At 39.1% G+C, this 25,461-nt stretch overlaps 1 protein-coding gene across 1 annotated transcript in view; it reads right to left on the bottom strand.

The window, feature by feature from the left end:
* Positions 1–10,057, bottom strand: part of ITGA2 (integrin subunit alpha 2) — a 45,683-nt gene extending 35,626 nt beyond the window's left edge. The window contains exons 1-3 of the mRNA XM_074165653.1: positions 9,858–10,057; positions 1,554–1,663; positions 507–598 (exon numbers count right to left, since the gene is read on the bottom strand). Of these exons, the coding sequence (XP_074021754.1) occupies positions 507–598; positions 1,554–1,663; positions 9,858–10,057 (402 nt within the window). The remainder of the gene's footprint in view (positions 1–506; positions 599–1,553; positions 1,664–9,857) is intronic.
* Positions 10,058–25,461: the final 15,404 nt, after the last annotated feature.

The raw sequence follows: 25,461 nt of genomic DNA, 5'->3' as shown, positions 1-25,461 counted from the left end.
AGCTGTTTCACAGGCTCCAAGGACAGTAGTTTGCAGAATATGCACATAGTAAATGCATCTTCCTCCAGCTCACTAACCAAGTAAAACATATCGCAGATCCACGGGACTAGAAATCCTAACACCTCAGGAGAACAGTCACTCTGCAACTGCGTATGGTAGAGGAGACATCCCATAATGTCTTTTGAAAGCATAATCAGAACTATACAAGAGTGATTTAAAGATGTCCACGGTGGAAATATTCTTGCCTATGTTGTCTGACTTAAATTACAGACTCTTTATGTGCCCTTCAGTAGGATATTTAGGTAAATGGTGAAGGAGAGAATTCATAATTTTCCTGATTTTGGACCGTAGGATAGACTATTTTAAAATATAAAAAAATATGTATTAATCTATGCTGCAAAACAAAATACATTCATCTTGGAATTATCAAAAAATATGAAGAATTTTAGATTTGTTATTCTTCTTGGGAATTTCTGTGTGTATTGAATACGTCCTTGTATACATACCAAAAATCCTCCTGTTTTTGAGTTCTGTATCAGAGTCAAGCCAAGGTTCATGTCTTCTTTTATCTCAGTCACATTTGGGATATTTATTAAAGCTGAAATAAAAAGAGATTAAGTAATGACAGAATAGTACATAGATGTAGAAGCAATTCAGTAAGTTATAATTCCTTTTTGAAACTTGATTTCTTCTTGGCATCTAAGATGCCTCTTCCAAATGGCTGCATACAAATCTGAAACAAAAGAAATGAATACTAATCTTTGTCAAAAGTTTGCTAACCATTAACTATAGACATGAATTAAGTATGGCCATTTAGAGTACCTGCTCTCAAGAGAGCTGGAGGTAAAAAAGAGGAAGAAAATATTTAGCTATTGAGTGTTTTTGGCTGGCTGAGTAGCTGCGGCCAAGCAGCTACTGCTACATTCCTCAGGACACCAGACTCCTCTGATCCAATATCAGCCTTCAGACAAAAACCTGGAAGGAGCAAGTAGAGGACAGACATGCTCCGCACCACAGATAAACATAAAGTAGGCATCTCAGCACACTCTGCTGCCCCATATTTTCACTGTAACCAAAAGTAAATCCCATTTTATACTCAGCCTGCAAACACACAGAGGCAGAAAAGGCTTCATATAATATATATTCACTAAGTGCCATTCAAGATGAGAATGTAACAAGTGTTAAGTGGTGTTAAGAGCGTGGCGGCCTCCTCCAGCCGCTCCAGGACCCTCCCTGCCAGGCCGTGGGAGCCGAGCCCAATGCCGGGTGCCTGGGGACTCTGCCCAGGCTGAGGGACACGGCATCAGTGGTGAAGCTGAGAACGTACTTGAGACACACACACACAGACACCCACATCCACACCCACACCTACCCCCTGACACACACACACTCTCATGCACACACACAAACACGCTCACACAAACACACACAGGACAGAGAATAAGATTACGCAGAGAGGTGGTTAAGAAAAGATTTAATGAGGTAGACTGGCCTGGTACAAAACCAAGGAAAAACTGAGCAGTTGTAGCAAGACATTATTTGTTACAACTTACCTTGCAAATTCAATTTTTTACAGGTGGTTTTGGGTGAACCAACGGGACATGCATAGATATCTCCAGTTCTGTTAGCTGGATAGCCACTCCAGGGTGAACCAACCAACAACCTAAAGTAACAGAAACTACATTAGGTCTTTAGTGACACTGGAAAAGTCCAGCAGCATTACTGCATAGCACACTGTAGGCAACAGGTAAAGAGGCTTTCATCAGATACAGCACCTAAGGCACTAAGGAGTCTGCTCCAGAGCTGTTCAGCAGCTTTACTTGCCTGTGAACACACTGGGTTCACAAGGGGCAACTTCGCTGGAGAAGCTTCTGGGGATTGGGCTGCCTCAAATCTGTATAGTGTTATTGCTGTGACATTATGTTGTAGTGTCAGAAGAAATATGGCAAAAATTATTAATATATACAGATGCACACAAATTTAGAAATATATATGTTAGTGAGAGACAAAAACATTACTGTCCTGCCAGTTAAGGGTTAACTGATTCCTTTTAAGTTATACTTTTAGCTGTTAAGAACCATTTCCTACAGGATCTGCTCAGCAACAGTCACATGCTTTTGTCTGAGCTTGAACATTACCACACCTTAAGAACACTGAGTCAGAACGAAAATACTGCAGGTGATAAGAGTCTGCTGCGTGAAGTATTTAATCCTGAACAAGAAAGTTAAGATTTATGATAATTTGTGACTCATTCCCTCATCTGCCATAAGGTTTCCACTCCAGTATCTGCTCCTGAAGACCCCTGAAGATCCCTGAAAAAGTTTTCTCTGAAAACCTTCACAAAACTGGTTATTCACCCTCAGGGAATACTGCTTAAGAACACCTATTTTCCAGCACAACTCTCAGCAAGTGAAACCACGAAACAGTACAGGGCCGTGTAGGGCTGGAAGAGAAGGACAATTCTTTATACAGTTTAACATGCAGTGAAATAAGGGTAAGGCAAGACATGCCCACAGGAAGATGATCTCAAGGGATAAGAAAAAATGAAATGGATGATTAGAAAGGAGAGACTGTGAGTATTTGCTCCAGCAGCAGAATATTCTACGGTAGAAATTAATGCATTTATGGGACAGTAAAAGGCCAAACAATGGGACCTCCATAAAGAATATGGAATTTCATAAGAAACAGTCTTTTTCAATTGGTCAATAGGTTGCTAAAAGCAAAATCGCTGTCCTCTAAAATGTTATAGGTAGCTAACACAAATACCTTGCACTATAAAACGAACATATTTTATGAAATCATTATGTTTCAAAGCAATTGCTATATATCATACTAACTTTCCAGGGATCATCTGATTTTACTGCTGCAATTTTATAACTTCTTTGAATAAAATGGCTTTGATAAAAATACACAGTTTTGGATGCACAAGCACAAGTTTGAGTCCTTTTTAGCTTTCTCAAAGAAAATACTACTAACTTCATTTTTGTAGTTTATTTAATCTCAATTAAATACAAACTTAAGAGCACACATTATTCTGTTACTCTGTTTTACCAGTTCGGTTGGGGGTAACTTCAGATTCTGTTTTCTGTGTGTAGGAATATTTTAAAAATGCCTATCTCCTTCTCAACTACCTTGTTGAAAAACAGTGATTACGCAGGCAGCAGGAACAGGATTTTGTGTACTTTTAGCATCTCTAAACCTGCAATTCCAGTTCATATAAATACCTCTCTATATAAAAACAGTGTATGTTACACTAGCTGTGAGGAGGCCTCTGATCTTCTGAGATCCTCTGCACAGAGGAAAGCAGAAGAACTGTAGCTCAGGACCAAATAACCAGGGCTCATGAGAAGCTACTCCACTGGTCGTGTGCCAATAGATGACTACCTGCAAACACTTGCAGTGACACAGAGGGCTGGAGCCAGTCAGTAGTGATTGACAGAGGAAGACATGATGTTACAGTCTCCCTCCTTGTTAGGTACTACAGTTATTTGCAGTTATAAAATGCTAACTGGGCTGATGGGTGAGAGAAAGGACGAACAGTTCTAGTGGAAACACAAAAGAGTTTTTACAAGGACTGCAGTACTGCATATGTTGCATCTGAAACTGGAACTGCTTTTCAGCGTTAAACGTCAAGCTGAACATTGCACTGTGTACATTTATAAATACTTGTATGTTTTTCCTAAGAAGAAAACTTCTTCACAGTGAGGGTGACAGAGCACTGGAACAGGCTGCCCAGGGAGGTTGTGGAGTCCCCTTCTTTGGAGATTTTCAAGACCCACCTGGATGCAGTCCTGAGTAACATGCTCTGCCATGCTCTGGGCAATCCTGCTTCAGCAGGGGAGTTGGACTAGATGATCTTTATGGTCCCTTCCAACTCTAAAAAATTCAGTGAAATTCAGTGAAATTCCCAGAAGGCAAATGTATTTCAGAGTCCCTGTGGGAGGACAACTACTGTTCAAAGAGTGACCTTCATGGATCTTGGAAATACCCCCTGCAACACCCTGTCTGGTCACAAAACTCACTGTAAATCTCTGCATTGCACTGGCAGCACTCTGCAGCCATAGGTTATCCTGAAGCACATAGTTTCACTCACAAAACAAGTGAGAACGAGGAGGAGAAGAGGATGAGAAGTGTGCTTGGGCACTAGCTGTCCCCAAATCCAAGCTTAACTCTATCTCTTATCCTTGCTATTAGCATAAACTAGAGACAAACACCATCCACAGTCTAGAAAAAGCATTTCTCCCTTCTAGCATGCGTATTTGCACTCACTCCATGGGCTTTATGCTGCAGTAACGTGGGCTCTGAAACTCCTGTTTACCCCAACCTCAATTCCAACCCATACACCTATTTATAACAAGGAACCATCACTTTTTATTCCTGATCCACTTCTAGAACTTAATATTCACAACTGTGTTTAACTTTCGCTAACCCTAAAGCTAACTTTGTAGCTGTTGTGTGGTACAAGCAGAAAAATATAAGTCAAGTAAGACAAACTTCTCTAATTTTAAACCCAAATCTAAATCTATGCCAAATGCACCCACAGCAAGCTTAATTTTGTCTTTCATTTAGCTTGCAGTCCTCATACTTTACTGGAAGATATTACACTACATTCCCCTTCGCTGTATTAGCCTTCCCTGTAGATTTGTAGGGCCCCTGAATCCCAATGCCAGAACTATGCTGTAGGCCAAAAAATGCCACTCCATACACATAATTTTACTTATAGAACTTATACTGATGTTCAGAAATGAACAGAGCTATTAAACCTCTTCCCTTATTTGACTTAACTATTCTAACCTGCCATCAATATGTTCCTGAGAAAAAGTTACTGATGTATTTCTGCCAAGCCTAGCTCTCTACTTCTAATTGCGAACCTTGAAGTTCCTAGGAGACAACCTAATATTATTTCTGTCATGTTCTGAGCCTTACTTAAGATTAATATGAGCCTTAATCTATATTAGAGATTAGAAAGTCCTATTTGCCTTTGAAAATTAACATACACCATTACAGTACAAAGTTATACAATACTGCTCTGGGAAAATGCCTGTGTATCTTTCTGAAATGTCAGAAGTGAAGAAAGCAAGAGAGTATCTGGCTAGCATCCTGCTAACTACAAAAATATTTTTTTACTGTGATTAAACAGGATGCTCATGAAGCAGAGTGAAACAGAATGTATCAGCAAAGAATGCAAGAAATGAGTACTAAAATACTTGAAAATGCTTGTTTCCAAATAAACTGTATCATGTGTAGTGTATTAATTAAGGGTCTTTTTCAGCCATAAGTTAAAAATTTGTTTTTACAAAACTTCTGTATTTGTCCTTGTAGACTGTCTTTACACAATACTATTGTGATTAGCATGCAATATTGCCACTGATTTTATTATTCAGCTCCTTAAGCAGTCTCCAACATTGTATACAAAGCAATGGAATCACATGAAGTCAAATAAAGTTCAGCAGCATTGCCATACCACACAGGCTGCAGGAGCGGCAGATCAAAGTGCAACAGGAGTTATTTCTGGGAAATTACACCATGACAAAGCTAGTAACTGGCAAAGTGTGATGTAGCAGAAAAAATCAGAATTCATGGTGAAGGGCTGAATTCCCAGCTGTTGTCAAAGCATGTTTTATATTTTCTGGTTTCTTTTCTTTTTTTTTTTTTTTTTTCTTTCCCTATTCATGCATTTGCTCTTTAGTGTGTTTTTTTTAAACACAAAGATGTAGAGGAAATAGGAAAACAAAAAGTAGAAAGGACCTCTTAAATCATTTGGCCCTTTTCCCTACAATTACAGGAAGCAATGAATAGATATGAAGACCAGAAAAATATTCACTCTCGTAGATGGTTCTCTGCACACCCTAAAACACTTATCATCATCTAAAACTTTGTGCCTTTGAACAAAAGACTCAAAACTTCAAAAACTACAGCGATCTACAGCAAGAGTATTTGACTGACAAACTTAAAAGGCCTAGAAGACAGAAGACAGAGCTGCTTCTCCAAGCAGGAAAAAGGCATGCAGTAGGGGGGAAGCAAAATCTGGTCAAGGAACTCAACACTAGCAGTGGTGCTGGCACTGAAAAGATAGAGCTGTAAACATGGCAGCATTTTGTTAAAAAAAAATAAAATGTTGGTAGAAATTACCCTACTCATTAAAATCAGCAGGTTTTGAAAATGTATTGATTTCAACATAAGTTGCTGCAGAAATGTGTCTTTTCAGCAAAACATCATTTTAGTCTGAAGCAGCAACACTCCACCTCAGGAGAAAGGCTGCTGGGCTTTCATGACTAGTTAGCAGTATGCAATGATTTTTAAAACTATTCAGTAGTGCAATGATTATGTTATACATCAGTAACAGTAGTGCATATTAAGGTGTCATTACTGACAAGATATGGAACGAAACAAAATATTTCAAAAAAGAAAAATTCCGTAATATAAATTCCAAAACAAAATTCCAAAATTCCAAATCCTAATCGCACAGACACAACTGAGCAGGGTGGCTGCAACTTGATACCAAACAGTACCTCAACAGCAGACTGGGATTCTAGCTCTGTCATGCGATGTATCCACAGACTGAAGACACATGTGGGTAGGAAAAAAGCATTTTAGCAGCTATTCAATCTTTCTCACCCGAGACAGATATAAAACCAAATCTCAGCATGGAGTGAGTACTGTTATCTTCGCACAATGTACTATCAAATGCTGTTCAGGGCATGCACATTCAGGACGAGCTTGACAGGGTACAATCCGCCCTTCTAAAAGATTATGTTTATAAAGTAACAGACAATTTGGTCTCAGCTTAAGGTTCAAATACAGATGATCTCATGACAGGGAGAACCAGAGCATAAACTGAATGGTGTTTCTGTTGTGGCTAATTACTTGTGTGGTGGACTGCCTACACTTTTCTAATTGATGATTTTCTTTGGTGTTCACAATTTTTCTTGAGTTCATTAAAGAGCTCCTGTTTTAAAATTCCTACCAGACACTGTGAAAAGCTTGAGCTGTGCTTGACTTGCAAGTTTGTCCTTATTTACGAGCACCACATGCCATCAATGCACAGCAGACTAGTGTCCAATTATCCTAGATCATCTGACTCTACACAAAAAGGGCTCCCTTGCTGGTTTGTCTCACAGCTTCCCAACACGTACCAGCCCCCTCCATAGCTCTACACGCCTAGTTGGACTGTCCTCCCTCTTCTCTCTGAACTCATCTCAAAGGAAAAGTGATAATGTACTGCTGCATGCAGTCCCAATTCCGCAAAAATTCTCTTATTTTTATCATCTTTTATACCCCTCGTTGCCTCAGGAGATGTGCCTCCCAGAAGTGCAGCTGAATAATATAACCAGCATCTGCTGCTTTTTCTGTATCTCTCCTTTCTGCTCTTTGAGAGAGCACAGGAGGATTTTTAAAGCTGTATTTATTATAGCACCATGTGATTTTATTAAGTGAAGCAAGGTCTAGGAAGTGATAAAATTTCTGGTGGATCTTAGATTCTGGATAATCTCTCCCTTGGAGAGAGGTGCCACCCCAGCAGCGTTTGATGTGGTGAGCAGCCCCACTGCGCCTGAACAGAGTTTTCAAGTGCATCACACTCTTACTGCATGATGATGGTCTCTTTGTAAAAGCATATGCTCGCTAATAAATGCTCCCCTCTGACAGAAAGCAGCATCCCGCCCTGATGCACAGCTCAGTCTGTTTCTCTCACCCGCAGTTCAGCCATGTCAGCAAGTGCTCTGCAGATGGACTGCAGCCTCTGCATTGCTTATAGGAGAAACCAGCTCTACCGAACAGCTTGACTGTTTCGTGGTGTTTGTTTTTTTTAAATAATGCACACAAGGAAAAACTTTATTGCCTGAAGAAAAAAAAAAACAACCTAGAAATAAGGAGAACAAGAGAGTAAACCATGATTGGATTTTTTTTTTTTTTTTTTTTAAGCTTGTCTAATGATTTCTGGAGAGAAAGACTAAAAAGAGCTTTTCTTCACTGAAGAGTCTCTAACAAGTCATGGTTATTCAAACAAAAGCTGATGGAATTCCCCTGACTTTTGGACATATGGTCAGACACAGTGCAGTGAACGAACAAATGATGAAGTGCCTATCTACAGGGAAGTTTCCCAGATTCATAATACTCATATAGTTGGGAGAAGATAGGAGAAGGTAATCCGCAGTTACTTTCTTTCCCAACTCCACCACACATTATTCAAGAAAGTGGTAGTGGAGGAGTTTTTATAGCAGAATTAAAAATAAAACAGGGAAATGCCAAACATGAACAGCTTGGGTGAGTCTGGAACCTAGTGCTCCTGTTGCAAGCTTATTGAAAAATTTACAAGTCTGAAACACCAGACATAATTTCTCCATGTATGAGCCAAAGCATTCAATTCACTGCAAGCAGACATTCTTGTTCTCCTTCGATGGCTTCACACAGAAGTTTCAAAAAAAAAAAAAAGCTCTGATCTATGGGTGACTAAACACATAATTAAAGCAGGCAGAAATGCAGTGACAAGCCACTGCAACATCAGGCAAGGAGTTGGGGTAGGTTTGGAGTCTACCCAATGGATGCAGAGGAAACGTCAAGCTCCTACTTTGGAGGATACAGCTCTGCTCTCCACTTGATTTTGCCTTCTGGTCACTGGTGGTAAACACAGCAATGCCAGAGATGCAGTGGGATCTAAGTAGTCTTACATCTTTGCATATGCAAGCAGTTGCAACTGCACAGTATCTCTGTGCAGGGCTATACTCAAATGTCTCAGCTAGCTCAATATTTTTGTATGGGCTTTTCCAAACTGTAACTGTAACATTTTCATATGCATTTCCATGGATTTCAGGTTTTGACATCTTACTTTCCTCTTACAGAAAAGAGTTCAGTTACTATCCATCCATCATCACTTAAGGGTTTGCTGATGCCAGCTTACGGCTATTTTGGTTCTGACACTGTATTGATCTATGGAGAATGACACATCTAAAATGTCATCTCAGTTTATGATAATATAGATAACTTGTGTGACTTTCCACTAGAGACTTAAAACTATATACACACAAATAACCAGTTAAAGTAGTTGACTACCACTGAACTAGTTATAGACATACAGTCCTCACCGTGAAAGACACCTTAAGCTTTGCAGTTGCTGAGCCTGCAGAAGTGGAAACAATCTCTTTTCCACTAAATGGGCTTACTCTGGGTTAATATTTTAAAGTTCTCTTTGAAACCAACGTCACTAGAAAAAATATTTTACTAATTACTCATCAAGCCAAATGTTGTGGCAACAGTGGGCTTCTCATCAAATTTTATGGCTGACAAGATGCAGAGGACATAAGGCCTTTGCTAGCATGGTATTATGATACACATCCAAAAATTCTGTCCCTTGAGAAGCAAAGACAATATTATGTCAGACACAAAATTATATAAATTTAACTTCACTCAATTTTAATATTCATAATTAGAACCTCCTGGCCCTAATCATTTGTTTTAACCTCAACAATGTTAAAATGGAAAAATATCCCCTATATATGTAACGTGTAACGCTATTGGTAAAGGAAGCAATGAAATGAAACCTAAATTCTACAGCAATTGTGAGTCTCAGGAAACTGGAGCATTGGAGATGAAAGTAAAAGATTAACAGAAAGAAAGACCTCAGACCATATTGTGTAAAGGAGAAAAGCCTGAACCTTTACATGCATCGCTCTTCAGAATATTTTCACTTTTGTTTTAATATTGTAACTATTTACTAGTAAAAAGATAATGCTAATATAAAAAGGAATTAACTAGAACACATTTAAACGAAATTTGGAATCATAAAAGAAAAAACAAGTTGCAACCTTTTTTCTTTAACCTTTTAACTGGACATAAAACAAGGTGTTCAAACTGCTTACCATTTGCCTTGTTCATTTATAAACTGTTGAACTGAATATCCAAACTGCTCTCTTGATGGACCAGAAAATATTTTTGCTTCTAGGAGCCCAACATTGTAGGCTTCACAGCAGATATGAAGAATGCCTGTTAACAGAAAGATTATGATTATCACAGAAGCAATTAAAGAAGAATTTTGATCGCAGTGAAGAAGGTTCTTCATCTGTGCCAACTCCCCCGATAGAAGCAAATAAAATACAGCCTTTGACATGTGCAAGAAAAAAACAGCCTTTTCCCTACAGTACCCATCTGCCCATGTGTAATGCCTGTCTAGCACTCTTTATAGGTGCTATAATATTGTGGGCAGAGATAATGACGCATTCACTGTTTGCCCGAACAGAAGTTGCAGCATTACCAATGGGAATGTTTTAGCTGAAGGGAGGCAAGAACTGTGATTCAGAGGTCTGTTATCCTCCTTTACCTTAAGGCATAAATTAAGCTTATGGCACAGCAAACACATAACAGCCTGCTGAGATACAGTCAGTACATTTTCATTTTAATGTAACTGCTAATACTGTTTGTATTCTAGTGTCTATCTGCAATTTAATGTTTGAAGCACTGGAACAAAAATCAGATTATCTACTGCATCAGAAAATCTACATTTTTGAGTCATTTCATTATCACTCCAGAAGCTTTTGTTTTCAGTCCAAACAGTCTGAACAGTTGTCCAAACAGGAAAACTTAGAAATACAGACACACAAGATAGAACTACATTAATAAATCATGACACTTAACACTGAAACTCCACTTTGCTGTGGTCATGGTATTAATTGCTTTTCCTTGGGCACTTGCATGCCTAGGAGTAAAGGTAAGTCACTCCATGCCATTTTTTGGGGAACTGGCAGTATGGGCTGGGGACAAGGTCCTGAGCGTCACAAGTCTGCAGGGTGTGAGGACCCACTCCTCATTCACAAGGGACCTGATTACTTTCTGATCAAGAGCTGTAGGTGGACATCTAGGAGAACATCCACTAGACAAGCTGCAGGAAAAGGGCCAGGAACAGATAGCTCCTAATAGCCAGGAACAGATAACTCTCCTCCCAGCTTGGAGGTGGAAGGACGGACACAACAATGGGATCTCAGGAACAAGCTTACAGCCCAGCTGAGGAAAACCTTAGGGCTCCTGACAACCCTCCAAAACTGGAACTGACAGAAGAAATCATGACCTGTGGTTGCACTGCACAGTTACTGCCTGAGGTTCCCAGGTGAGGCAGGTTCATGAAGTTACATATGGGTTAAACAACATCCTTCATGTTTCCCCTCCCTTCCTGTGTGCCCAGACAGAATGTATTTTAACTGCTCTACACACAAAATATGCCTCACTGTAGTTATTTAGTATGAGTCATTGTGAGGTAAAGTGACAGCCCTTATGATAATCCCTTATAACAGGGAACTTCTAAGGAGACATGAGCCAACTTTTGGCATCTTAAAATATAAGCTCAAATTCTAAGTGTTTCTCTAGTTTTGAGGGGCAGAGAGCTCACTGTTGATATCACTCTCTTCCAGGTCCCAAAACCAGTTTTGGAAGAGAGGTAAAGAGGGATTATATCTGCATAAAACAGTCCATAACTGTATAATAGTAATAACAACATCATATTGAGAACATTAAAATCACAACTGCAGCTTTGCATGTAAAGTTCACGACATGTAAAAAAGTTCAATGAATTTTGTACCTTTGCTCAGAAAATAAGAAACACAAACATTTCTAGCAGAAGACTAAATACAACTCCCACAGTTACTACTTTTTTACGATGAACTCAAAACAGGAAATCATATACTAGTTATTTTAAACAACCACTATCTACAGCTGGCCTCTGGGAAGCAAGCAATCACCCTTTGCTAAAAGTATAGTTCCTTGAGAAACATCCTTAGAGATAAATATATTTCCTGAGTCATGTTACTTAAGACTGGAGAAGACAATGTGTACAGACATACCGCTCCGTGTTTTGCAGTTCTTTTGACACTAAATACAACCACATATATTCATAGCTCAAGTATGGGTTTTGGGGAGAGGGAAGAGAGGAGCTGAGATAGATATTGAGTATTACCAGTAATAATTTTGTGATATAACATACTTGCATTTTATGAAAATATTTGGCTCATGCCACATCCTGTGTTTATGTTTTGATCTGCTGTTTTCAAATTATATTATCCTCCATCAGAAATAAAGCACTATTTAGCAGTTCCCCATTCTCAGAGGCCACAGGAGACTATACCATAATGATATCTGGCATGTAAATTCAGAAGAAGAATATCTCTCCAAGTTATATGGTGCACATGGAAATAAACCCATGCTTTAGAATGAAGAGCCGAAAGTATCCTAAAATGATAAACATTTCCAGTGTGACCCCAAATCTAATGACATCTAGAGAAAAACTCTTGACTGCCTGGACTCTATTACACAGTTATTATCAAATCACACCTCTAGCCAAGCGGTAACTTTGCTAAATGTCTTTTGTCTAAGTCCATTGGCCAGCCTTGGTGCAAATGCATGGAGGATCTTTCAAAATGTGTCCAAGGCAAGGGTTTTATTAAATGCTACAGCCAAGGCAAAATTTTCCAGAACTGGATAAAACTAGATAAAACTACCAGCAGCCTGAAGGGAAGTCCCTGTGCTGGTTCAAATTCCCCTGGGGCGCTGCGATGAGTCAGATGGGGGTCAACACTATGCGCACTGTGTTACACCTTGCCTGTCCACTTCCCCCCTTGCCCTCCCATGGACAACACAGCATCCCTCCCTGGACCTTCCACGACCACTCTTGTGGTCCTGCTTTCTCCAAGATGGGGGCTGATTCCAAGGAGCAAAGACATTGCCTGGCCCAGCCTGGGGATGCTTCCGCTCCTTGCGGTTCCTCTGGGCCTCATCGCAGTTTAGGGGAGCAATGTTCTTTTTTTCTCACCAGCCTCCCATCCCACCTCCTCACTGAACTGTTGCACTCATCCTTCTCATTTACCACTGGGGCTTGGTTTTATTCTTGTTAATCATTTGCACTACTGCAGCATCAGAGCACTGCTCTTTGAGGGCAAGAATTTCTACCTGGAATAACAGGAAAAGTGTCTGCCAGACCACAAGTCTCTTCTCAAAATTGCCTCTATCATCCTCGCTTTCTGGTCAGGCAGATAGTCCAGGAGAGCAAAAAGAGCAAAAAAGCAAACCCATCTCTGAAGGCACACTGTCATCTACAATATTCTTATGGATCAGCTTTGCCTCTCACTCGTGACTGCTTCGCAAAATCAAAGTAGAAAGGCTGGCAAATACACTTTGACTCACTATGAACCATTATCAAGTGAACCATAATTTCAGCATATTTCAGTCACAGACATTTTAAATTCCACATTTTTATAATCATTAGCAGGTTTTTGATTTTTAGATCTACAACACACAAGTCTTAGTTTGGGCTTAGCAAGTATATACTTGCTAATATAGTAGGCATTTTCCTGCCATGTTCCTCCAGCTTATATAGTGCTACACTATAAGGACATCTTTTATCCATGTTGTACATCTATCTAAATACAGTATTCAGAACAAGAAATATGAGCATTTGTAGCCAAAAAAAGAGAAAATGCTAAGTTTGCTTCAAACCTATTTTAAGCCTGTACCAGAATAAGAGGGTCTCTTATGCATTAAAAGGGTGCCAATCATTGAAGCATCTAGGTTCAAAGTACTGTGTATTTTAGGCTGGAAAGATTCAGTATCTGTTGCTGCCTTCAGGCAATGAACTTTGATAATTTAAGAATCTTGAAATAAAGAAAACTAATTCACTATCTGGATTTTAATAGCTTTTGGTGACAGACTTCTACTTTGTGACCTAATGATCACGATGAGAGATTAGTCGGGCAAGTAAAATTCCACTTCCTAGCTTCTATCTGTAAATGGCACTTTATTTACAGTCAAATAAACAGACTGCATGGAACAAAGGAAACCAGATACAAGTTAAAGCTTCTGGAGGCCTCTCTGAAGACTTCAAAAGCAGCAGTTCCTCTCTGCCAACTGGGTAGGGGGCATGGGTGCTTTGGTTTAAAAAGGATAGCTTCATCGAGCAGAGAAGACCAGCTCCCAACATAAAACTTCAGACAAGAAAAGTTAGAAAAACATGGGATAAATGGAACTGTAAACTTTCCAATAAACTCCAGTATCTCTTTGCATGGTGTTCTTTTTTCCTGGGAATTCCCACATTTCAGCAACTGCATTATCGCAGTGTATACCACAGGAGCTGCAGGGTAGTAGTACAGCTGCTTTTATACTTTTGCACCACCATTTTCTTGCCCCTAGTAGGATGACAAATAATACAAGTTCTGACTGTGCACCTTTAAGCCTGAACATGTGGGAATTTTCCATAACTATAAATGACATGTCTAATGATCGCTATAATGTCTTCTGTTTTCTGCCGTTGAAGTACAAGCTGAAACAAGTTTATTGAAGTAATAGCTCATATTTCATTATGAACAGCCCAGTTCATAATTGTTTTGACTTTTTAAGCAAAGCTCATAGCTTAAAGTGAGCAAGCAGAAAATATCTGTTGGGTAATCAGTCATCTAATGTCATGATTATAATAGTTGTCTGATTGTAACCTCTTATTCAGGTTAATCAGTATAACAAAAAGATTGTTTAATTGGATGAGAAAAAAATGAAATCAGATTTTGTGTGTTTGATTACTTGGTTTGTGAAATAAGTTTACAAAAGTTTAATAAAATATACTAAAACTATTATTAATCTGCATTTTATGTCATGAGAGCCATAACTAAAGTGTCATTTTGTTTTCAGTCTAAATAGTAAAATTGAATTTTAAATCACTTTATACTACATTGCAAAGTTGATGCTCCAATTTAAGATGGCAATATATGACAGACTCCCATAATCATACAGACATTATGCCAAGTCTCATAACATGTTGCTATAACATCCAGTCAAACAGAGGGATTCACTGCTGCTGTTATTTCTATCTTTCATCAAACATGTCTAGCAATCACTGCATAAAGAAAAAAGAAGACACAATGAATTTGACCACTGAGTCCATAAGGATCTACTTCACCCTAAGCACTACTTTTAAATTTGTCTAGTGTTAACCTTGCCAGTAGGAACTTTACAGTGAAGGTAAACGTAATGTTAAGTAATGTGCTTTACATTACTTCATCTACTTTTTTTCCTTAACGGTACGGTGTTCACTTCTTCGAACAGCTATTGGCTATAAACCAGAAAAGGTTTGTTACATAATCCAGCTAAGCAACCATTTGTCTTTGTGAGTGAGGAGCCACACCAGTAATGATGCCAGGAGCAGGAAAAGAAAGAGTCCCTGTGGGCAGCTCCACTCCGCTTGGTAGCACGGACACAGCTACAACCACGGTCCCTTGTGCTGCCTCCAGTCGGGCAGTGGACCCCCACAAGCCCAGTCATCAGCATTCTGGGGGATTTGGGGGCAGAAGGGGTAAGCACGTAGTCACTGAAGAAGAGCAAGGCCATGACCTGGTATTCTGGTAAAACCAGGACAGTATAACATGCATTGTTACATGGGTTTTTTAGTCTATGAATTGTTTTGGGAAAAGTATCAAGAAAATCCCACTGGGTTATTGTCTACTTCCTGAAGCAGTTTCACAGATTGGCAGTCAGTAACATGTGTACTGCCTACATTGCCTTAATTGCTCAGTCTAGCATTTTTTAAAGTATCTGTTCTTTCCAGAAGAGGGCTTTAACTTTGCTCTTTATGTTACTTTGCTCGAAGAGAGCCACTACACATTCCACAAAAAAAAAAAAATTTCCCCTTGGTCTCAAAGATTTCTCCTTCCAAAGAACACACATTGGCAGGGCCCTGAAGCCTGTCAGACCCCGCTGGGGACAGAGAAAAGAAAGGGGTGAGAGAACTCATAACTCTTGCTTTCCACTGGCTTCATCTCACAGTAGATTGCACGCTCTGGTTCAAGCTTTCTCCATGAATGAAGTATTTCTAAGGGCTCGCTTTGGGGTGGCTTTTCTGGTGTTTTGTATTATGCAAGGTCACACTGGCTCTCCTTAGTTGTCAGGAAACTTGTAAAAACACTTTTTTCTCACTCCAATACTCAACTGGTTATTTTTTTCATCCCACTGCAAAAATTTGCAGAAATTGGCTCACTCAGTATCGGAGTACAGGCATGTACAGATACCCTTCAAACTATAATCGCCTACTGTCCTGGAAATATTAGGCAGAAGGTGGAATGAAGTCAGGAAGGGAAAGTAATAAGATTATGAAAGAGGGCAGTCAAGTAGTATTTGCTTCGTATTAAATATATTTAGTGTTACTTTACTGCTTTTTATTAAAAGGCAACAACATTTTGGTGTAAGAGTAAAGTTAGCTCCATATTATTCAGAACCTATGTTATCAGAGCAATAATCCAACTGGAATTAGTCAACTATTCTTACAGAATGAACAACCCATAATTTGAACAGCTTTCATAATACATTGTGCTTTGAAGATTTTATTGACAAGAATGTGAATACATAAAGAACAAAACAAGCAGCATGCAGTTACTTTATTCTATTGAATTGCAGTACAGATGCTCTTCATTGTGGCTTTCAGAAGCCACCAAGCAATTCTCACTGCAATGAGCTTGTTCAGGGAGCAAATCTGGTCGAAGAAGGAAACAATTTTTTTTTTTTGCTAATTTATTAGTCTTCACCCTGATCTGCTTTACTGTATTGATATGTGCATTGTGTGCATGCATAGGAAATGACATCAGAAGAAGTTATTTTCATGTAAAACAAGTAATTCTATATTAGTTGCACTGTTTGGGGCTTCTTTGTAAATAAGCATAAATATAAAACACCTTTTTGATATATCTTTAGTATACTTGGTCAGGGCTATGTGGAATCCAACTCACTTAATGCAGGGAAAGTAGAGAACTACTTATAATTCAGTCTGGAAAGGTATATTAACCTTTACCCAATACAGTCAATATAAGTTGAAAATATTTTCTCATTAGTTTTCTCCTATGTATTTACTTCTCTATTTTTTTGCATTTTTAAAAAAATCTCTAAAATATCAGTGTATTTTAAAATATATATATTTTATATATATCAGTGTATATATAAAATACAGTGGCAAGTAGATACCTTCAGCTCATGTACTGAAACAGCAGTTTTATAATCATGGTTAATTTTTTAAAATAGAACAGATTTCTTATTGAGAACAACCTTCTAAATAAAGACAATGTGAGGAATCACAAAACAGGAATCAAAAGGAGCAAAGAAAAGGTAGGGTATTTTATCATCCTCACTTCAATTACTTTGTTGATATTTCATTATGTTTACAGAAGCCTCAAAAGGCAAGTCTTATTTTACTTCTTCATTTGGGATATTTGGGATAGTGCCTTTTATCTTGAGACTGACATTTTCTTCACATCAGCTACAATATCTCAAGCTATTTAATAATTAACATTTAGTGTAGAAAAAAATTAGAGGCCACCAAAAAAAAAAAAACCAAACAACTGAAACAAACCCACTCAGAACAACAGAAAAACAATGTCTCATTTAGTTACATATTCTCCCTCCCACCCCTCTTCCTCCCCTCCTCTCCCTCCCTCCCTCCAACAAGTTTCCTTGGCTTAGTTGGCTGCCTGCTCCTTCCTGGAAGTAGGTCAGCTTCCAGCCTGAAAGCCTCCGAGTGTGTGAAAGCCTGAGTCACTGCCTTTCAGTTACAACTTTTTATGATCCAAGAAGCTGCAGTGAAAAGTTACCAATGACCTGCTATAAAAGCAACCCAAACATGGTATGACACACAAATAGTGAATGAAAAGTTGGAGAGACTGGGGTAACATGACGAGGTGCTATCTATTCTACTGTTCTGGTACTGCTGCAGAGTAAGAGATCTAACTAAATCTACCCACAGCTGGATTAGTTACTGCAAAAGACCTGTCTTTCTCTTCATAACTCATTTGTGGGCCACGCATTGCCCTCTTTGGCAAATAAGCTGCTCTTTATCTGGAGTTAAGAAATCTCAACAACCTACTGTACATACAAAGACTGATTCCGAAGTAATGCTTAAGAGCAGTTCCTGCAGGACTGACAACTTCCTATGTGTTTTAAATAAAGACAGCAAGAATTCAAGCCTACTCAAATTAATTATCCTGGCATCTTTCCATCATTAAGTTGAGTGGGAAAAGCTTTCTTTTACAGAAAACTAACACAAATTGCATTTTTTTTAAACTGACCTGCAGTTTTTCTTTTCTTTTATCTTGATACAACAAACAGGATTATTTCAACTTTCTCTTTAGACTACCACAGTTTGTTGTCGATACCACAAAGTGATTAAAAGTACACGAGGCTAACAAGCTGCACACAGTTACGTATTTTATATGCAGTTAGGTTGCTGGCTTCGCAAGTAATAAAAAAACCTTCATGTGCTTCCCTGTGATAAAACTGACTTTCAATCCAGTGGCATTTTACTCCAGCAAATTCTCTTCCCTTGTGTCCACATTATCAGTTGTTGACCCCTTTTTTTTTTTAAACCAGCAATATTTCCAAATATAGTCAGAGAAGCATGAGCCACATTAGGAATGTAAGAGAGGAAATGCATGTTATCACACAGAAACCGATGTGCCTGCTATCTCTAAACCCTATTTGCTGCACTTGCTCATCTCAGTTGCTATGAAAACGTTTGTACACAGATGCATATGCATGTTTGCACAGAGGTATCAAGAAGATAGGAAAGCAACCAAAGGTGTCTGTATTTCGCCACCCATATCGCGCTCTAGGCTATATGAAAAATTCTGTGTAATGTAACATATTAGTGTATTATATTATATATTATATGATATTATATATCATATTATATCACATATATATATATATTATGTGTGACCTGAAAAGGCTAAATTAGAAAAAGGCTGAAGGTCTCGCCTTCACCATCGATCCCTTTGCTGCTCCAGCATCAAAGCCTGCAGCGCGAGGGCTGCAGTGGCTTGAGAACAGCCCTGCCATCACGCTGTTTAGTACACTGCGTTTAGGACCCTGTTCCTCCCTCAGAGGTTCTCAAGAGCTCAGCTTTCTGCACTCTGCACCCACAGCCCCAGAAACAAGAACAGCCTCAGCTGTAAAAAGTTTGGTACATCAGCTTCCTGCAACAAGAAAACCTCCAATGCACCACAGGATATATAATACAATAGTTGGAAGAGCTATAATTATCAGAACTTTTGTTTTCCTATAGCAGACTTAACAACTATTTCTCTCCCCTGATTGTAAAGAGAGCTCATGGCCTGGCAGCCTGAATGGTAGGCAGTTAGTCCCAATTGCTCACCTGAAATTACTCCTTAACGCACACTGAAATGATCAATTCTGGCACCAGTTAGGGCCTAAGCAGAATTAGGGCTCATTAAAATCAGGAAGACAATCCACAAAGCCCAGACTTCAATAGCTGCCTGACACAGAATGAACTTCAAATTATCTGTAACCTAGGTTTCATAGCACAAAGTACCATAAACAATTAGAATATGATACAGGTGTAGAAGCACCCCTGTTTAAGAGCAAGGTAACTTACCCTGTGGTAGACCCACTCTGATATTACAGCCAGAGGCCATGAACGCTTCCTGATTAAATAATTTCTGCTCTAAATGATTAAATGATTTAAGTAAATAGCTAAATAAATTCTTTTCATGCACTGCCTGTTTACCAAATGTGAATTGCATGAGCAGTCAAAAGGGCCAACTGAGAACTCCTCTCCTCCCAGCTAAGTGCCCCGGACGTTAGGCCACAGGCAAGATGTGTCCTTGCTTGTCTGCATGGAAACTCGAATATGCATCCCGGGATGAACTGAGACCTGGTTTCAATAGCAGAGGTAAAGAGCGCTTCTCTGACTACTTTATTGCCTGGTAGCAAAGACGCTTCTGGAAAAGTCAGGAAGACAAAGTCTGCATCGCCATGAGACTTAAGGGAGAACTAAGCCCACATTTCCCAGGTAACTATTACCATCATTCCTCAAACACCTACTTCTTGGAAAAAAGCTGAACTAGACACCTATCTCACAAAATTCTTCCCCACCCTTGACCTCACAGAAGGAGGCACCTCATGCAGGTGCCTGAGAAGGATGGAGTTCAAAGACTCGCCTCAACACAGTGCTTAACTGCAGGAGCCTTTCTGCTTTGCAAGCAAATATTTTCGGTGCCCTTTAAAAGCACATAAATGTCTCTGCTGAGTCCAAGGCACCTGGCTCTGCACTGTGGGGCAGTGAGACCAGGTTTCAGGTGAAATGGGGCTGCAGCGTGCACTCTCCCAGCCCTCAGCCCACACACCAGGCTCTGGCGTATCCAGATGCCTGGTGGTCAGGTGGGTGGCAGGCTATCTCTAGTCAGAGTTCAGAAAGAAGTTATCTTTTTTGTAAAATGCAGCCATTGTACATTTTGGGGTCAGAGAGGAGGGTCTATGTACATTTAAGAAGAGTTTTCTGGAGATAATACTTGCTTCCACAAAAACAGAACAGTTGCTTTTTGTCTTCAGAGAAGTAAAGTCTATTGTAGCTGTCAATTTCTCAGAAAAAAACCTCCAGAGACTCTTAACTTACTTTTTTAACTGTCCAATATGATGAACTGGCATTGGGCAGTCTGGAAAAGAAAACAAGAACAAAAAAAGAGAGAGTAGAAACAGTGAAGTGAAAGGATATTTGGCTAGAGTCAAATGAATAACTATTACTAGCAGAGCCACTAAAGAACTACTATCCAAACAGTACTGCTGGATTTATAGTGTTTATTGTTTTGCCCATCTTAATAGGAGAGTTACTTCATTTTCAGTAACTTCTGCTGCTCTGAATTTGACCTATATGTATTTCAGGCATATTTAAAGGGAAACTCTATTTGGTGGGCATAGTTAGACGAATGTCAGGTCACTTAGATTTTTTCCACTTAGGAAAGGTTAGGTAAATTCTCATTTGAGAAATTTCAGCTGAATTTGTGTTTAATATTTATAAATCACATCAGTTCTATATGCATCTGAAGTACTGCAACAAAGGTAAGTGAATTTTATATTACACAGTAGTAATACTGGATTTCATGCTCATTATTAGAGCACTGCTCTTACTGTATTATTAAAATACAGAGTTAACAAAGTACAATCAGTGAAAAACTATTTAATAAAATGCTGTGCCTTTCTTCAGTTAGCAACTGCAATTCTCCTCAAATAGAAAATGCGAATAAGGATACAGGCAGAGAATCATTTGAGTCACTTTCCAATGCAATGGTATTTGGTAACCATCTAGGACACACTAGGGACAAGGTAACCCACTGGCTTCTGCTTCAGACAGGTAGCTGTCAGGTGGATTCTTCTGTATTTTACTTTCCTTATTGTAGCATGTTGCTATTAAGAAATGAGGCTACTCACTTTTGACACAGGTTGCCCTGATTTGGACACCTACGTAGACATTTAGCTCACTAACAGAATGGAACCAGCCAGGAGTAAATTTAGGCTTAAAGTTCAGTAATTTACTGATTTTTTGTTTTAGCAGATTATGCAATTAAGCAGAATTTCTTACCCGCTGTACATTTGCTGTGGAAGGGAGACATGAACACATCAGTCACAAGAACTGAGAAGTTATGAGAAGTAATTGCTCTGTGTGTAAAGGCGGCAGACTCCTTAGCTAATCCAGCTGGTTTACCTACAGGCAGCTGCCTTACTCCAGGCAGAACAGAGCATGGCACGAGCACATCCCCAAAAAAGTCCTGGCTTCACAACTTCTGGTAACACCACCCACCGCTGAACTAAGCTCATGTGAGCCGAGTGCAGGTCGACTATTCCTCATTCAGGTAAGAAGTCTGATCTTGCGGTCGGTTGAGGTAGCTCTTTACTGGATAATCCAGTAAACACAGGCAGCTTCAGCATCTGCTATTTTACCGCTTACTACATACAGCTTTGTGCAACAGCCTTAACACAGCATCAGCTGCTGCCGGCTGTCTTGTATAAGCATTGCTTATATTTGAGAGAGATAGCTAGATAGGCAGATAGATAGATTAAAGGTAAAAACCCAATTCAACCTTTCTCCGCATCTCCCCACCCCCATCCTCAAACTCCATTATTTCCTTAGGTATTGCCACTGTGTGATATGGTCCCTTCCAGAAGTCTGTTGTTAATAGTAATTTTCCTCAAGATTTCTGTACTGTCTGTTCTTTAGAAATAACCAATCATATTAGCCAAGAAGATTTGTATAATTAAAAAAATAATCTTTATGAAACAAAAGAAGAATGATGAACTTGGAAGCAGGATTAAAAGGGCAAAATAAATCAGGAATAAGGCAACAGAGTTCCACCAGGGCTGTGCATAACTTCCAAGCCCTTCACCCTGTCTACCAGTAATTTGAAAGGGACAAAAGAATCCGTGACATTCATCATGTGTGACATTCAACCATGCAGATGCCATTCAGTTATACACAAAATGTCTTTGCTCATATGGCATTCAAAGAGTCTGTGTGTTTACCTTACTTCTTTGCCTGCACAGTCAATCTTTTAGGTCCTGAAAAATACGCAAGTCTTATTAGATTTTTAAAGAATATGCATCTCTGGGAGAAAATAAAATTAAATTAATCCTCTGAAGATCCTGAAATGCTACCAGGGACTTACTAAAAAAAAAACCAAACAATTACTAGCACTCAGAATACTGAGTTTATCTGGTAATTCAGAACTCCCGTCCTGATTTGAAAGTGATGGAAGCACTCATCCATCTTATTTTGACTTCACTAGATGCCTTTAGTATTCTCCACCTCCAAAAAATGAGTGCAGCATGAGCAGGAACAAAGTTATCGCATATTGCTTTACAGGGATACACACTCACACTCAGCTAATATAGACAGAAGGTATCATTTATCCCATGTAATTCACATTCATTTATTTTTATTATCCTTTTATCAGTACCTTGAAAAGGCGGTATGTTCCTATAACTGTTTAGCACAGATACGTGTCTGTCTTTCACCTAAAGGTTTATAAATAAAAACCCTTCTCCACTATCTTTTTTAACAGAAATAAAAAACAAGGCTGAGACAGTTCTCTGATGTCCTTGACTAACTTGAAAGGCAACAGTTCACCCAATTTATTTACACAAAAAGTAAGCTTATCAACTTGCTTTCACTTGCTGTACAGGGTCTGAAATCCTAACACAGCCCAGTATCACAGGGCCAGAGATCACTTTGTGAAAAAGAAGCCTTAAACATTAAAACTGCTAATGGAAATGTCCTAAGCCAAACAGATAACACGTGTTGGTATGCAAGTGCATGGCTACGCCGATGAGAATCCAGCCTGTGTCCCGTCTGCATTTCGGCATGGTCACCATGGAAATGGGAACAGGCCTGCACAGAGCCTAACAAAGGAAACCTTTAAATGAAAATAACAACACTGGATAGAGACTGCCCAAGATTTCTTCTGGAGAAAATGACTTGCTTTAATAATTTGAAAATGTATAAACTCCCTTTTACCTGTATTAACCCTGAAGGAAAATATTTTATTCATATTTAGCTGTTTGGACACTAAGCCATTGCATTGGCAGTTCTAGTTATTAGCCCTCATGAAAATACATCACATGAAGTATATGAAAAAAACCACTTTCATTCATTCAACATTTACAATAGTGAAGAAAGGCCACAATGAATAACATTTATATAGTGGCTAAGAAACACAATAAAACCAAAGAGTATCAGTCCTTTTACTTCTTTGACTTTGTAAATGAGAATTCTGTGTCACTGAATCAAAAAAGCAAAGAACAACTAAAAAATTGTTCCAGAGCCTGACAGAACATAGTTAAAACTTGTTGGTAAGGTCTCATGTTCACTTTGCCCAAATTATGCACAAATAAATATTAACTGTTATGTATTTAGGAGTGTGATGGTAATACCCTATATGCTTTCTAAAATAAACATAATTTGTACAAAATACAAGTCCTGTAATACAGTATGAATGAAGCCTTACTTCAATCCGCAATGCTGTGAAAGGCAAAACTCCAAAAATAATATAATAATACTCCTACTACCTGACACATTCTCTTAGTACGAAAAACTAGAGATAGTTTTAGTTTAAGAAGAGTTCACATTTGGGTCCTGCGTTCAAACAATCTCCAGATTTTAGATTTTTAACACTAACATGTAACATACTCACAAATATTATAATGAAACAGCAAGGTAACAAAAGATGATCACAAAGAAAGAGAAAGGCAAAAATTAAGATGGTGCGTCTGCTTAAAAACAGCTTTAAGTTGGTGTGTGCCCATGTGCGTTAGGATCATACACTGCGTTTTCACCTGGACTTCTGGCTCCATTTGTTGCAGCAAATGTGCAATTTTCACTTGCTGTTCACTTATCAGTTTAGTCTGTGGCTCAATACATGGCCTAGTACTTTTGTGTATACTATTTTAACCTACTGAATTAGCTGCTCAGCTTCCTGTGGGTTCATCTCTACAAATCTTGACCATAATCATCTAAGTATTTTCAAGTGACAGAGAATTTACTTTTCAACACTGATCAAGAGGTAATCCTTAGCCTCATTAAAAAAAAAAAAATAAATTAAAAAAGATAAAAGACTAAGGTCAAATTTACTTACCACTTTTGGATATCTAGTGATACAGCTAAAACCTTATTTTTTCAGAATATTTAGCACATTCAAAATCCAATTTCCATTAACTTCATTCACAGCTGTGAATACACAGCAGCTCAGCATGTCAAGATACACTTTCACAACCAGCTCAAGCCAGTGGAAGTACTGGCTACCAGTGAAAGGGACTTTTCCAGCTTCACTCCTTCCTCTGGCCAAGAGTTCTGACTGTCCCCTATGCCAGCGCTAACACTTAAATAAATTGCTCAAGGGAACAGGATCAGCTCATCTCCAAAACTGACCTGGCCCAAAAAAGGGAAAAAATTATTCAGGCAAATGGGTCCCTGACCTGTTCCCTCGACCAAGCCCCAGTGGTAGCACAGGGAAACTGGTGGGAACATGCAATCAGGAGTGGACGAAATGTCCTTGCAGCGTCAGCCCCACATTCAGGTCAGCTTAACCAGATTGTGAAAAGGCAGCTTCAGTTTTGAGAACCCCTGGCTGAGCAAAGAGAAAGAGAGGAGCACAAAAGCTCCAACCACGTGTCAAAGATTTGATTTAAATGACTCGCCTGAAATTGCACTCAGCTTTTGTGACAAAAAGGAGAGAAAAAATCCAATTTTGCAAGGGGAAAAAAAAAAAAAAATATTCCTTTGTCTTCATCCTACCTTTCTTCCTCATTCATAGAGCACCTTCTAACCTCAAAACTAACCAAGGCCCGACTCCCAGGCTCTTCTCTGATCACACTACCTTCCCCTGTCCAGGCAGTGACAGCAGCAAGGCTGTGCATGCGGACCCAAGGGACCGCGTGATGCATTGATTTGCAGAAGGAACAAATCACAGAATCGCAGAATCACAGAATTTTAGGGGCTGGAAGGGACCCTCCAGGTGCTAACTTATTTCAGGCAGTTCCGGACTTTTGCATGTTGAACTCTGTGGTTTTATCACAACTTGTGTCCCAGTTTAAACTGAAGTGATCTTAAGAAAAAGACTTAAGTTAGAGGAGTCCTCTCCTATCCCTCTATACAGCCCTACAGCCCAT

The sequence above is a fragment of the Numenius arquata genome, chromosome Z (genome assembly GCF_964106895.1).
Source record: "Numenius arquata chromosome Z, bNumArq3.hap1.1, whole genome shotgun sequence".
Taxonomy (NCBI): domain Eukaryota; kingdom Metazoa; phylum Chordata; class Aves; order Charadriiformes; family Scolopacidae; genus Numenius; species Numenius arquata.
Note: the sequence above shows the minus strand (reverse complement) of the source record. Positions and strands in the feature narration are given on the sequence as shown.